The following is a 13,342-nucleotide window of genomic DNA, read 5'->3' as shown; positions in this document are numbered from 1 at the left end:
ATGGCTACGTGTGTACATGCACTCACACCAAACACTCTTTGGCTCCAAAGAGTGAAAATTTGGATGAGTTCCATTACCTCTGGGTCTCAATATCCAGGTTTGCCATCTTAAAAATGGACTCAGCAAGCCTGTGTGTATTAATTTCTAGAACCAATGCCTGAGAAGGTAATATGATTCAGTTCAAATACCGCCAGAATTTAGAACACATTGGATTTTTCACATGAGATCTCATTAGCAATAATGTGCAGTATTACAAACACTAGCTGGGCGAATATAGTACTTACAAATCAAATACAGTACTTATAAACTTATAAAACAGACTACGTTTACTTTTGGTTTTCAAAATTATACAATATCATTTTATGCCTTCACTTTCCACATGTATTGCTTTACTTTTGGGGTTGTGACAGACTCTGCACTTAAGAATACTCCGTATTTAGGACTGGTGAAAAAGTAAATACAGTATTAAAAATGTTTATGTGAATCATCCAAAAGTGAAGAACCAAGATCTGTTTTTATTTCATAAGTTTCTACTATACACCTGTTATATAGAATGTCCACTATAAGCTAAATCTAAAATAAGGATAAATAATTTGAAAAACAAATGGATGTTTTCCTCCTCTTCACAAACCAGAAACAGCTTTTATTTGTGTGATTATAAAAGTAGTATTTCTCAGCTCATTAAAAAAGGCGTAACAAAGTAAAAATCACTTATAAATCCCACACAAGAAAATCACTCAACCATTTTGGTATATTTGACTCTAGTTACTCTAGTTAGCTGTCGAGTTTTTTATGTATGCTTAAACAAAATTAGAATAATCTATATATGATGATAGCTTTACCTTTATTTAGTTCATAAGACATCATGTATTTCATTTTTTATCAATAAATATCAGTCCACATCATTTATTTATGTATTTATGTATTTATTTATTTATTTATTTATATCTTATTCAGGACTACTGCAGTAGGGGAGTAATCAGGCTTAACTCCGAATTCAGCAAAGACAGCTGGGGATTTATGGCCAATGAGCAGGGTGAGGGGATCAGCAGATGGAAAATTATGGAGGCACATTATCATTTTTAATAGATGCATAGTATCTGAATGCAATGTAATTTATTTAATCAATTCCCACTGATGAACATTTACACTCTTTCCAAATTTTGCTAGTGACAATTTTTATATATACATTTTTGAATACTTACCTGATTATTTAAAAGCTTCATTTGTGAATAGCATGTTAAGCTCTAAGATTTTCATTTAATTGTTTAGCAAATCATCTTTATTGAAGGGAATAAAGTTATATAAAAAGGTATCGTTCCAGAAAATACAGGCTTATATATGCCAAAGCAAATACTGTCAGGTACCAGGGGAGTAAAAAGGATAATAAGATTAAAATGGTTCCTGATGGCAAAAGACTTTTTAATCTAGGAGAGGGACAGCTATATACACAGACAGCATAGCACAAGGAATGAATGCAGCAAAATAGGGACAACCACATGTTAACTAAGCACGGAATGAGCAGTTGAATCTAAGTGGAAAGCAATCCTAACTTATAGCAATTGTTTTCTGCTCAAACAAGTAACTAAAAATGACAGAAAAGAGACAAATATTATACTGTTGACGCCAAGGCAGTATCCAAATACTTTTGGCTTAGTAATAATACATGACATTCTTACAGCACTTAATAAAATATATTTATAATAATCCTGTGAAAATTACAGATGAGATAACTAAGTTTCAAGAAAGGAAAGGAGAATTACAGGAATTGAGCCATTATTATGTCCAGCACATACATCATATTTCATTCCTGTAGAATGTAAGCTCTAAGAGGACAAGGACTTATTATTCACTTCCTCCGTAGCCACAAGGAAGTGTGGATTCAGTAAATGTGTGTTAAATAAATGTATCCCCATTTTAGAGATGAGAAAATTGAGGGCCCAAAAAATAGTTACATATGTAAGGTCACACAACTATAAAATTAAGGTTCAAAACTAAATTCAGTATTCCTCCTTTAACTATAAAACACTTTGGCTATTAGCTGAAACTTGGAGATCATTTTATAACCCTTAATTCAATGTTATGGAATATTTGTTCTGAATGTATAATTTGTACTTGTCACTAAAATTTAATTAAGTCAGAAATAGAAAATGGAATTGCCTTAAAAGGAACAGTGTAGCTAATACTCCAGATGTGTAATGACAGTTTGAAAAGCTTTATTTTACTATTTTAAGCGAGGCAAAAGAGGGACAGAACTTTGAATTTTTTATTAGATTTAAATTTTAAATAACGTAGTAAAAAAAAGGAAAATTCTATACATATATCTTTCACATGAGGGAAAAAATAGGGGACTATTTTAATTGTTATTGTGCAGATAGATGCTGCAAATTACACATGAGTTATCCATTCATTAAAGCAGACACAGGATGGCCTTTTTTGAAGTTGTAGGCCACATTTTAGTTCAAGTTACTAAGAAATTCTTGAAAACAATCAAAATGCTTTTCTTCGAAAAAAACCAATCTATACTAATCGCCCCCCAATCAGTATGAATCACTGACAGTTAATACTAAGTAAATAGCAATGTAAAGCATTAAAACAGTGAGATTGTATCCCTCTGTTAAAGTCCAAAACATATCAATAATTCAATAAATATACAGTTTAAGAAACTAAAAAGTAACTTACTTTTCTGCCTGCTGACATTATTTTTCCAGAATATGTAGTAGCTAGTCACACATACCAATCCTTTTGAACATAAACCAAACTCATAGTATGAAAATACTTGAATATTTGCAAAATTCAATTCACTTAGAAGTCCACTGAAATAAATGATCCATAAAATAATATCCTCAACTAAAAACACAGAAAGCAACAATGTCCTAGATCCATTTGAAGATCAAGCTTTTCCTCAAGGAAAACTCTTGCCAACTTTTTTAAGTGTTTTATCAATCAAACTGCTCACCTGGCAAAAATCAAATGTGAAGAGGATAAAAATTCTGGAGTTTAGTTAGAATTTAAGCTCACATTTTCCCATTCACTGTCTAAGAATAATGAAAGTCAATATGCAATGTTTTCTTTTGCCTATGTTAGTATGAAAACACATCCAGAGGAACCTTCAGTCAAAACCCCGAGGCGTAGGAATTTATTAGTAATCTAGAATAGGAGAAATTCAGGGATACAATTTTAAAATTTCATTTTAACCACTAGCTTCGATTTCTTCCTACACTAATTATTTTCTCAGGACTTACACAAACGTCCTAGACCTTCTCCTTCCTCCCTCCTACCATTAAACACCTTCTGAGAGGGGCGCCTGGGTGGCTCAGTCGGTCGGGGGACTGCCTCCGGCTCAGGTCATGATCCCGGAGTCCCGGGATCGAGTCCCGCATCGGGCTCCCTGCTCGGCGGGGAGTCTGCTTCTCCCTCTGACCCTCCCCCCTCTCATGTGCTCTCTCTCTCTCTCTCTCTCTCTCAAATAAATAAATAAAATCTTTAAAAAAAAATAAAAATAAAATAAACACCTTCTGAGAACATTCTATGTAAAACGCACTCTGCCAAGTATTTGAGCATAACTTTATTTCAGCAAAGCTCACCTCAATCCTGGGATGAAATCTTAATTTCACAACTAAAGAACACTTAGAGATGCTAAGTAACTTGTCCCTGGTTACAAAACTGTCAGAGGCAAAGTATGTATGCATCTGAACTAAGATTTTCTGACCACACCACAACTGTAAACTATCACTTTCCTTGGTAATCACAGACTGCCTTTACAAAACATTGTACTATTAATTTTCATTGTTATTTTTCTTAATGTTCTCTAGGTTCATGTCTTTAAGAGCAACAACTGTGTTGTGCTTTTATATCTTACAGTATCCTTTAGCAGACTGATTCAAATTGCTTATATGATAGGGGTACCTGGCTGGTTCAGTCCGTAGAGCACGTGACTCTTGATCTCAGGATTGTGAGTTCAAGCTATGTTGGGCACAGAGTTTAGTTAAGAAAAAAACAAACACTGAAAGAATATAAAGTTTCTCAATGAAGCATTAAACAAACAACAAAAACAACAAATTGTTTATATAAGAATGACAAGCTACAAGTTTAAAGCTTCTCAGAGCTTCACACTTGTTAAATAGAAGTGATACCAAAAAACCAAGTGCTTACTGTTAAATGCATTCCATGTATTCATTCCTTTAATCCTCACAAGAGCCCCATGAAATCAGCACATTACTGTCCCATTTTGCAGATCAAAGAGCAAAGGCTAGAGAGGTTTATGCTACTTGCCCAAGATTAAGATTACAGCCAGTAGGTGGAGAAGATAGGCTTCAAAAGCCAAGGTATTCTGTTTTGAGTGGTTACTTGCTTAATATTAAAACTGTCCCTCTAGTACTAGATAATGGTTAAAATGAAATCATGTATTCATACAGTATGCAAATTTTAACTCTGGGCAATGATTTCTTGAATATGACAACAAAAGCACAGGCTTTTATTAAAAGTAAAAACAGACAAATGAGACTACATGAAGCTTAACAACTTCTGTACATCAAAGGACACAACCAGCAGAATGAAAGACTCCTTACAGAATAGGCGAAAAAATGTGTAAATCATATGATAAGGGGTTTATATCTAAAATATATAAAGAACTTCTACAACTCAACCACAAAACAAATAATCCAATTAAAAAATGGGCAAGGGTGCCTGGGTGGCTCAGTCCGTTAAGCATCCAACTCTTGATTTCAGCTCAGGTCATGATCTAAGGGTCATGGGATAGAGCCCCACTCAGGCTCTGTGTTCAGCATGGAGTCTGCTGGAGTGTCTACCTCTCCCTCTCTCCCTCTGCCCTTCCCCCCACTTGCACGCACACGCCCCCCCATAAGTAAATAAAATCTTAAAAAAAAAAAACTACTTTCTGTCAATCACCTGAGTTCTACTCTCAACTCAGCACCTTAATAAGTTATTTTAAAAAAATGGGCAAAGGACTTGAATAGACATTTCTCCAAGGTGATATAAATAAGTCAACAAGCATATAAAAATATGCTCAACATCACTTTTCATTAAAGAAATTGCGAATCAAAACCACAATGGGATATCACCTCATACTTTTCAAAATGGCTACTATCAAAAACAAACAAGTTTTGATGAGGATGTGGAAAAACTGTAACTCTTGCACACTGTTGGGAATGTAAAATGGTACAACTGCTTTGGAAAACAGTATAGTAGTTCCTCAAAAAATTAAAAATAGAACTGCCAATATGATCCAGCAATCCCATTTCTTGGTATGTATCTGAAAGAACTGAAAGCAGGAGAAACTTGCAATGTTATACTTGTACACCCACGTTCATAGCAGCATTATTCACAATAGTCAAGATATAAAAACAACCTAAATGTCTACTGGCAGACGAATGAATAATGAAAATGTGGGGGGAAGGGTGTAAAATGAAATATTATATAGCCTTAAAAAAGAAAATCATATCACATGCTACAACATGCACTTAAAGGAATTATGCTAAGTGAAATAAGCCAGTCAAAAAGACAAATACTGTATAATTTCACTTACATAAGGTATCTAAAGTAGTACAGTTTTAGAAAAATAAAGAATGGTGTTGCCAAGGGCTGGCAGGCAGGGATAATGGGTAGTTGTTTTGTTGGTACAGAATTTCAGTTCCATAAGATGAAAAATTCCAGAGATCTATTACACAACAGTATGAAAATGGTTAATACTACTGACCCATATGCTTAAAAATGATTAAGTAAATTTTGTCACATATTTGTGCCACATTTTAAAAAATATTAACTCCTTTCTTTTCTTTCACTTCCTTTTCCTGTCCTCTCTGGTAAAGTATTCAACAGCAGTGTAATGAAAATGATAGATAAAGCAAAGAATACAACAATATAAAAAAATTGAGAAAATAAAATAAAACAGCCTCACGTTCTTATTAACTTATCATTAATTTTCCTAACCTAGAAACACCTTGAACCTCCAGTGAAACAGTATTCAATTGGCAAGACAATAGAGCATAGTGGTTGAAGGCTTTTTGGAGCTGAAAAGCTCAAGTGCTATTCTGATTTTGCTACTAATTACTCTGTGACCTTCGGTAAAATATTTTCATTCATTCACTCATTCATTCATTCATTCATTTATTCATTCATTCATCAAAAAATGTTTACACATGGGTAAACCCGGTTAAACGAATTCCATCTCTACATAGGACTGTTCTGAGGAGTAAATGAAATAATTCATATAAAACACTAGGCACAAGGCCTGGCACTTTAAGTGTTCAGTAAATGTTGGCTATTATTATTAGTTTAAAGCCTCCAGAGCAGGACCTGAACAGAGTGAATTCAACTTGTCAGTCTAGAACACCATTCCTTAGTGATTTGCCTAATTAATCGATAATTATGGTGTTATCAAATCAGATACTATTTAGGAAATCATTGCTGACTCTATCATTCTTGCCAAATTTGTGCTCTTCTCTTCTAAAAAAAGCTCTCTACCAGGGAAAAGCAATGTCATCTCAGGTATTTGAAATGTTTGCTTTGGGAATAGTGTTCTACCCCAAAGGTGGTGGAATGGAGACCTGTATATGAGCCACTTGAGTTCCCTATTCCTCTCACTTCATTAGGGGCCTAGGCCTTATTTGAGGGTGAAGATGCGGTGGGAGGGGGCCACACAACCAAACAGCCATATATATAAAGCCCCACTCAGGTAAGACGGGGCCAGAGAAATCTCCTGGCAGAATGACAGCTAAACCTTTACAGAAAGGACCGGAGAACCGGCAACACTCGTCTGTCAGCTGAGAGGCGGCATCTCGAAGGCAAGCCAGTGCAGAGGGAATCTCGGGCAGCCCACCCCAGGCCCGGCCCGGGACAGTCGGGGCCGGGGCGGGGGTGTGTCGGGATGCTCCTCCCGGAGCCCTGCGGCGGGATCTGGCAGGCCGGGGGTCCCGCCGGTTCCCGGAGGAGCGATGGTGGGGGCAGGGGCGGGCTACGCGGCGGTCTGGGGACCCGGCAGGTAGGGAAGGAAGGGACAGTGAGGGCCTCACCGCGGGCCGAGGGCAGCGGGTAGAGCTTCTCCGCCTTCTGCAGGAAGCGCTGGGCCTTCTCACGGTTGCCGGCGTTGAGGGCCTCCCGGGCGATCTCGACACATTTCTCCGCCTCATCCCGGTTCCCCTCCATGGCTTGCGCTTTCTTCCGTTTCCTCCGGTAGCGCAGCTACGGGGGGACGGACGCCGCGGCCGCGGCGGAGGCGAGCCGGCCCGGGGTGGGGGCGTGCGGTGGCGAGCGGGGAGGAGAGCAGGGGACCGTGGCGGCGGCGGCGGCCCGGGCGGACAGGCGGGCTCACAGCTCCGCCTCCTCACGGCGGCCTCCCCGCCCCCCGCGGGCCCCTACGGCGCGAGCCGCATCCCTCCGGACCCCAGGACCGAGCTCTCGGGCCTGGGAGTCGCGGCCGACTCGGCTGTCCGTGCGCGGCGCCGACACGCTCGGAGCCGACCAACGTGGGGGGGGGGGGCGAGTAGGCGGGCGATACCAGCCCGGCTGCCCGCCGGGGTATTCCGTCGAGGTAGGGACCCCGCCTCCTGCCTTAGCAGCGCCGTGCCCCCTGACCTCCCAGCGCGGCCAGCGCAGCCAGCGCAGCCGGGAGCCCGCCCTCCGGGCGGCCGGGGCGACAGATGGGGCCTGGGGACGCTCGTTTCCAGGAGAAATCCCAGGGATCGAAGGGCCCGCCTCTAGGCCCTCAGCCTTGGGAGATTTCGGTCAGGTGAGCACCGCGCTGTCAGTCCCTATGAAGCGCTTCCGGCACAGGTGTTCAGAAGCACATTAGACCGTCGTTTGACCCTACCCACGGTAGTTTTATTTCAGCTACACACCATTTTCCTGATCCACATTCCATTAAATTGTCTCTCGGTACATCCAGAAGGTATGAACACTTTATTTGCAGTTTGCAAATTATTCTGGTGAAAAGCCCTAGTCCTAATCCTTTGTGACCAAAACAAGGCAGGAGCCACCTTTTCCTAATGTATTAGCATTGCAGAAACGACTACTTGTTGGATTTTCTCCCTTCTCCCATTTTCATGGCACTTCCTCGTGAAATGCTGAACCATGTCATGTTGGGTCTCCTTGATGGGGGGGAAGGGACCACTTACTGCTTGGTTAAGGACATCCAAATTTTAAAAAATTAGGACAGGAACTTCCCGCAAAGCAAGTATCAAAATGGTCCACTCAACCCAACCAGAATATACTCGTTTTTTTCACAAGGTTCAAGCAAGCTATTGTTAGCATGCAAATATATAACTCAGGACTTGCTAAGAAATACTCTTCTGGAAAATAGGAATAGCATGCAGCTGCGCCCCCCCCCCCGCAAATGTTAACTACTGAAAAATTTAATTCAAGTAGACTTCAAAACACTGTAGCACATGAAAAAAACATGATCTCCAAAGTCTAAACTGAAAGTTCCCTCTGTGGAGGTAGCTATAATGCCCTCTCCCTCCCCAAATCCACCACAGCAATAGCCCACCAGTGTGATGCCATCACACAGAATAGGCACAGCCAACAAATTGAGATGGGTCAGCTTAGCCTAAGAAACAGCAACTTGCCCCATTGCAGCTCCTGCCAACGTTTTTTAAATACCTCATTACATAATATTAAAAAAAAAATTACACTTGGGTCAGCTGACTTTATTGACCAAGTTCAATTTCAAGAGAAATATGCTTATGTTACTGGTGTATGAGATACCTACTCAAAAGAAAGGAATTCCCATTACAATCAAGCAAATTTAAAACACAACTAAGTTTGGGATATGACCTTTATTGAGCTTATCCACTGGAGTGGAAATAATGTCTGTACAAAACCAAATGTTTGTTACTATAACTTCTGCATCACAATTAAAATCCAAACAGTTTTTTAAAAACAGTCAACTCAATCAAAACCCACTACTTCAGAATCAATAGCTTCTTTGAAGCCACAGTAACACTTAAATATGGTTAAGACTCGAATGCAGAAATTTGGTTGGTTGGAAAGCTAATTAAACTTCCAACTTGCTCAAATAGAATTACAAAAAGGCAAAATTGTGTTTTTCACAGAGATACAGTCCACTGGAATCACCAACACTGGACAGCTGTTAAGAGTATTTAGAGTCCTGAGATAATAAGGAATCCAGGCATCCTTTAAACAGTCTTCTGTTGTCCTTTCTTCCCAATCAGAGATTTGTGGATGTGTGGAATGACACCTAGGAGAGGAAGAGGGATTAATTCTACTTTTCAATATACGTATTTTAGAAATCACACAACACTTAAAACCAAGACAGTTTAATGTTCAACTTGGAAAATGTCTTTAAATGCAAAGTATGTAAAAATTCATTAAATTATATACATAAACCAAATTTCATAATGCAACCAGTGAAGATCAGTGAAAATAGGTCTTCTGCACTAAAAATTAATAACGAGAACTACACAATTTTTTCTACAAAGGAATAAAATTTTAGTATTTACATACCACCACCAGCAATTGTAGCCTTGATGAGAGAGTCCAATTCTTCATCTCCACGAATAGCAAGTTGCAAGTGACGAGGGGTAATACGCTTTACCTTCAAGTCTTTTGATGCATTTCCTGCCAATTCAAGTACCTACAAGGCAGATTCTAATCAATCTCCTTCCAACTTTCCTTAAAGCCAAAGCCCAGAGAGTAGAATCAAATCTTCATGCAGGTAAATCTACCAAATGACGTCTTCCCCTACTACCTGAACGGCAACACATGCAAAACGGGGCACGCAATTTTATTTCCAAGAGCAGCAAACTCAACCAAGCTCAGAAAGATTCCTTAATGAACACCAGCCCCCTCTAGCGTTCTCAGAAGCTTCTAGCCGCGTTTAGGGCCTGGGAGTTTTTCTTGCATCACTTTCCTCCTTCCCTCTCGCTGCCTCCCCCCGCCAACCCCCCCAAACCTTTTCCATATTATAGGCGTACACCCATTTACCTCTGCGGTGAGGTACTCCAGGATGGCTGCGCTGTACACAGCGGCAGTCGCGCCCACACGTCCATGACTGGTCGTCCTAGATTTCAGGTGTCGATGAATACGGCCCACCGGGAACTTAATTTTAAGCACACAAACATAAATGCACAAAGATGTTAGAGTCAAAGACGGTAATATTACACGCGCGCCAAACCAAGGGGGCATGGACGCTGGTGCAGCAACGCGCCCCAGCATCGACACACGTGATCACCCCCCCTTCGATATTTATCGTATCGGCAAACCAAGTCGCGACACCGCATCACCCACGCAAAGACGAAACGCCCATCCAGAGCGATGATAAACAAGAAAAAAGGTGGAAAGAAAAACGCCACAATTCCCAGACTGCACGAACCACCACTGACCTGCAAGCCGGCTCTCTGTGAGCGGGAAACCGCCTTTGTCTTGGCCTTTCCGGAGTCCTTCCCAGCCTTACCGCCAGCCTGCGGCGCGCACACGCCCGCGAGCGAAGGAGGAACGGGGAATATAGGATTACCAGGGCGGTGTGCCCCTCCCCCACCGCGGCGCGGCCCAGGCGCGAGCGCGGCCCCGTGCCCAGCCGGGGTCTCTGGCCAGCCGCGCGCCGCAAGGGCGACCCCGCCCGCCGGCCCCCCGGTGCGCGCCCGCCGCGGCCGCGCGCCTCCGTCCGCCCGCCGGCCCCCAGCGGCGCTGCGCGCGCCACCCAACCGTCGCCGCCCGCCGCGAGATCGGAGGCTGCTCCGCTCGCCGCCGACAAAACACCTCCCCCCGCGCTTCCAAATCCTGTCTCCGCGCGTTCCCAACCGTCGCCACTTCACCCCCATCTCCCGTGTGTAACGGGTTTTTCTCCCATCGGCAAAAACCCGCGAAGTCTTCGAGCGCCTCCGCGAAGTTTACCATTTCGAATTCTGCTGAAGCTCAAACAAGCAAGGCAGAGAAAGGACTAGTCAGACAGCCAGCGAGATCCCACCGCCTACTCCTCCGTCGCACCGCGATTCAAACTGCGCTGTCTCCCGCCTTCCCCGCTCCCTTTATACTGCTGAATGTTCCCTCATCCGGGAACTCGGATTGCTCATCCCACCAATGGCTGCCACCCGCCCTCGGGATGCGTCCTTGAGGCCTCAGCCAATGAACAAGCGAAGAATAGGGTGGAGGGGCGGGCACTCCTCAGCTCGAGCCGCTATTGGGGAGTGGGGAAGGAGGTGGGGGGAGGGCCGAGGGATGGGAACTGAGGAGAAGAAGGGCACGGCGGCGGGAGGGAAGAAATAGAGCGAGTTACGCTGCCGGAGCGAGGAGACCCGCCGGCTGTGGTCACGTGCTTGGGAGGAGGAGCTGAGAGTCTGGCTCAGGGGAGGGGCACGCGGTGGCGCCCCCGGTCTCCCAGCCTGATCCCGGAGGCTTCGTGTTGTGGCCTCCGGATCTAACTCGTCCCCCTTCTCCCCGACCCCACCGCGCTAGCACCCCGACCAGAGCGCTTCGAAAGCCGAGACCCGCTGGCCCACAGCCTTTTTTCCGGGACCCGGGACACCCTCTTCCCCGCCCCCCTCCATCCCCAGCGTCTCTTCTGGTCTGACAGGTGGCGCGTACGCGTCGATTGAGACTAGCCCCCACTCCTCCGTGAACCACACACTGGCTTAACGGAGATTTCGTGTTTCTTCCCCATAGGCAAATCCCCAGCCTTCGACTGATCGCGACCCGCTGCTCCCACGTCATCTTTAGCTGTATCTCCCAAATTTTCTTTCCTCACCACTTTTGTAAGCCACCAGAGAGATAGTTCCACGGGAACAAACGGTGGAGCAAAGTCACCTCGCTGGTCACAAAAGACCTTTTGGTCTACGCACGGAGAGCTTGGGGTGAGGCCGTATTCTTGAATCAAATCATAAACCGTATTTTTCTGGAGACTACATATCAATGGGTTGTACTTATAGCCTGGCATCTATAAAGTTGATTTAGTGAAACCTGAAAACCATTATGTGTCAACTTTCTATACGAAACATTTTGCTACATGACAAATGTTCGATAAATGTCAGTGGGGTAACTCCTAACATGATTCACAGTTACAGATGGTCCATGTAATCAATTGCAAATGGTGGGCTTAGAAAACAGTCCTGTACACAGAGTACTATCATAATGCCAGCTACTTAGTCTTCCAACTAGTAGATTAATAACACCTGTGTGCATCTCCAGATGCTTGTGGTGATGTAAATCTTTCATAATTATAGTTATTACACTTTAACAGTATTTCCGACATGAAGTAATTTTGAAATATGTATTAAGTACTTTAGATTGGGTTTCAGTTTGAAAGATGTTATCAAATTAGAGGACTTCTCGGGACGCCTGGGTGGCTCAGTTGGTTAAGCGTCTGCCTTCGGCTCAGGTCATGATCCTGGGATCGAGTCCCGCATCCGGCTCCTTGCTCAGCAGGGAGCCTGCTTCTCCCTCTGCTTGTGCTCTATCTCTCTCTCTGACAAATGGATAAAGAAAAAATCTTTAGAAAAAATAGAGGACTTCTCTTTCTGGGAGATAAGTTCTAGAGAAGAGATCCCCAATAATTTTGATACTAAGGTTTATTATTTCCTCCTGTTGGAACTGAGGAATTGTTCATGATGTCATCAATAGAAGAATTAATCAGTTCCCCCACCGAATTGATATAATGACAGTAAAAAGCTGTGAAGCCTGAGGTATTAGTTAACCTAGGCTCCACTGGGCCTTTCTGATAAACAACTCACAAGCCAACATTAATACTTTTTCCAGTTTAGAGACTATGTTCTCTTTGTTACGAGGCCCAACTAAAGGAGTTCACTGTTGCCTCGCTGAATAGAGTTTAATAGAATGAGCTCAGGAACAGGTAGAAATAGATTCTGCTCTTCCTTCTTGCTGTCATCATAGTCACTAACCTTTTGGAACTTCCAGTTCTTCTATGAAAAGGGTATAGTACCACCTACTTTCTTTTCTTTTTTTATTTTTAAATATTTTATTTATTTATTTGACAGAGAGATGGCGAGAGCAGAAACACAAGCAGGGGGAGCAGGAGAAGGAGAAGCAGGCTTCCCCGTTGAGCAGGGAGCCCGATGTGGGGCAGGATCCAAGGACCCTGGGATCATGACCTGAGCTGAGCTGAAGGCAGCTGCTTAAGGACTGAGCCACCCAGGTGCCCCAGTACCACCTATTTTCACGTGGTTGTTGAAAGATTAAAGGAGAGGGTATTCGATGTACCCTTTAGCATGTGTTTGTCACACAGTAAGCATTCAATCATAACTATGATTATCTTCTACCCTGGACCTTGGGGAAGGGTGAAAGAAAGTATCTTTGATTCCTAAGTATTTTTTCCTGTCTAGTACATTGTCTTCCTTTGACATGAAAGTGG

General features: G+C 42.9%; 2 protein-coding genes across 2 annotated transcripts in view; both read right to left on the bottom strand.

Moving 5' to 3' along the window:
- DNAJB14 (DnaJ heat shock protein family (Hsp40) member B14) overlaps positions 1 to 7,262 on the bottom strand; it is a 47,134-nt gene extending 39,872 nt beyond the window's left edge. Inside the window, exon 1 of the mRNA XM_028093916.1 lies at positions 7,035 to 7,262. Within this exon, the coding sequence (XP_027949717.1) occupies positions 7,035 to 7,167 (133 nt within the window). The 5' untranslated portion in view covers positions 7,168 to 7,262. The remainder of the gene's footprint in view (positions 1 to 7,034) is intronic.
- A 1,514-nt stretch (positions 7,263 to 8,776) lies between these two features.
- H2AZ1 (H2A.Z variant histone 1) lies at positions 8,777 to 11,060 on the bottom strand. Its single transcript, XM_028093914.2, has 5 exons — positions 10,873 to 11,060; positions 10,362 to 10,439; positions 9,964 to 10,077; positions 9,484 to 9,613; positions 8,777 to 9,217 (listed from the first exon to the last, which is right to left on the bottom strand). The coding sequence occupies exons 1-5, from the start codon at positions 10,873 to 10,875 to the stop codon at positions 9,156 to 9,158; spliced, it is 387 nt and encodes a 128-aa protein (XP_027949715.1). The 5' UTR covers positions 10,876 to 11,060; the 3' UTR covers positions 8,777 to 9,155.
- Positions 11,061 to 13,342: the final 2,282 nt, after the last annotated feature.

This window comes from Eumetopias jubatus, unplaced genomic scaffold (genome assembly GCF_037043125.1).
Source record: "Eumetopias jubatus isolate StellerSeaLion01/CBP00866 unplaced genomic scaffold, mEumJub1_p1.0 scaffold_2, whole genome shotgun sequence".
Taxonomy (NCBI): domain Eukaryota; kingdom Metazoa; phylum Chordata; class Mammalia; order Carnivora; family Otariidae; genus Eumetopias; species Eumetopias jubatus.
The sequence above is the reverse complement of the archived record's forward strand: the minus strand, read 5'-3'. Positions and strand labels throughout refer to the sequence as shown.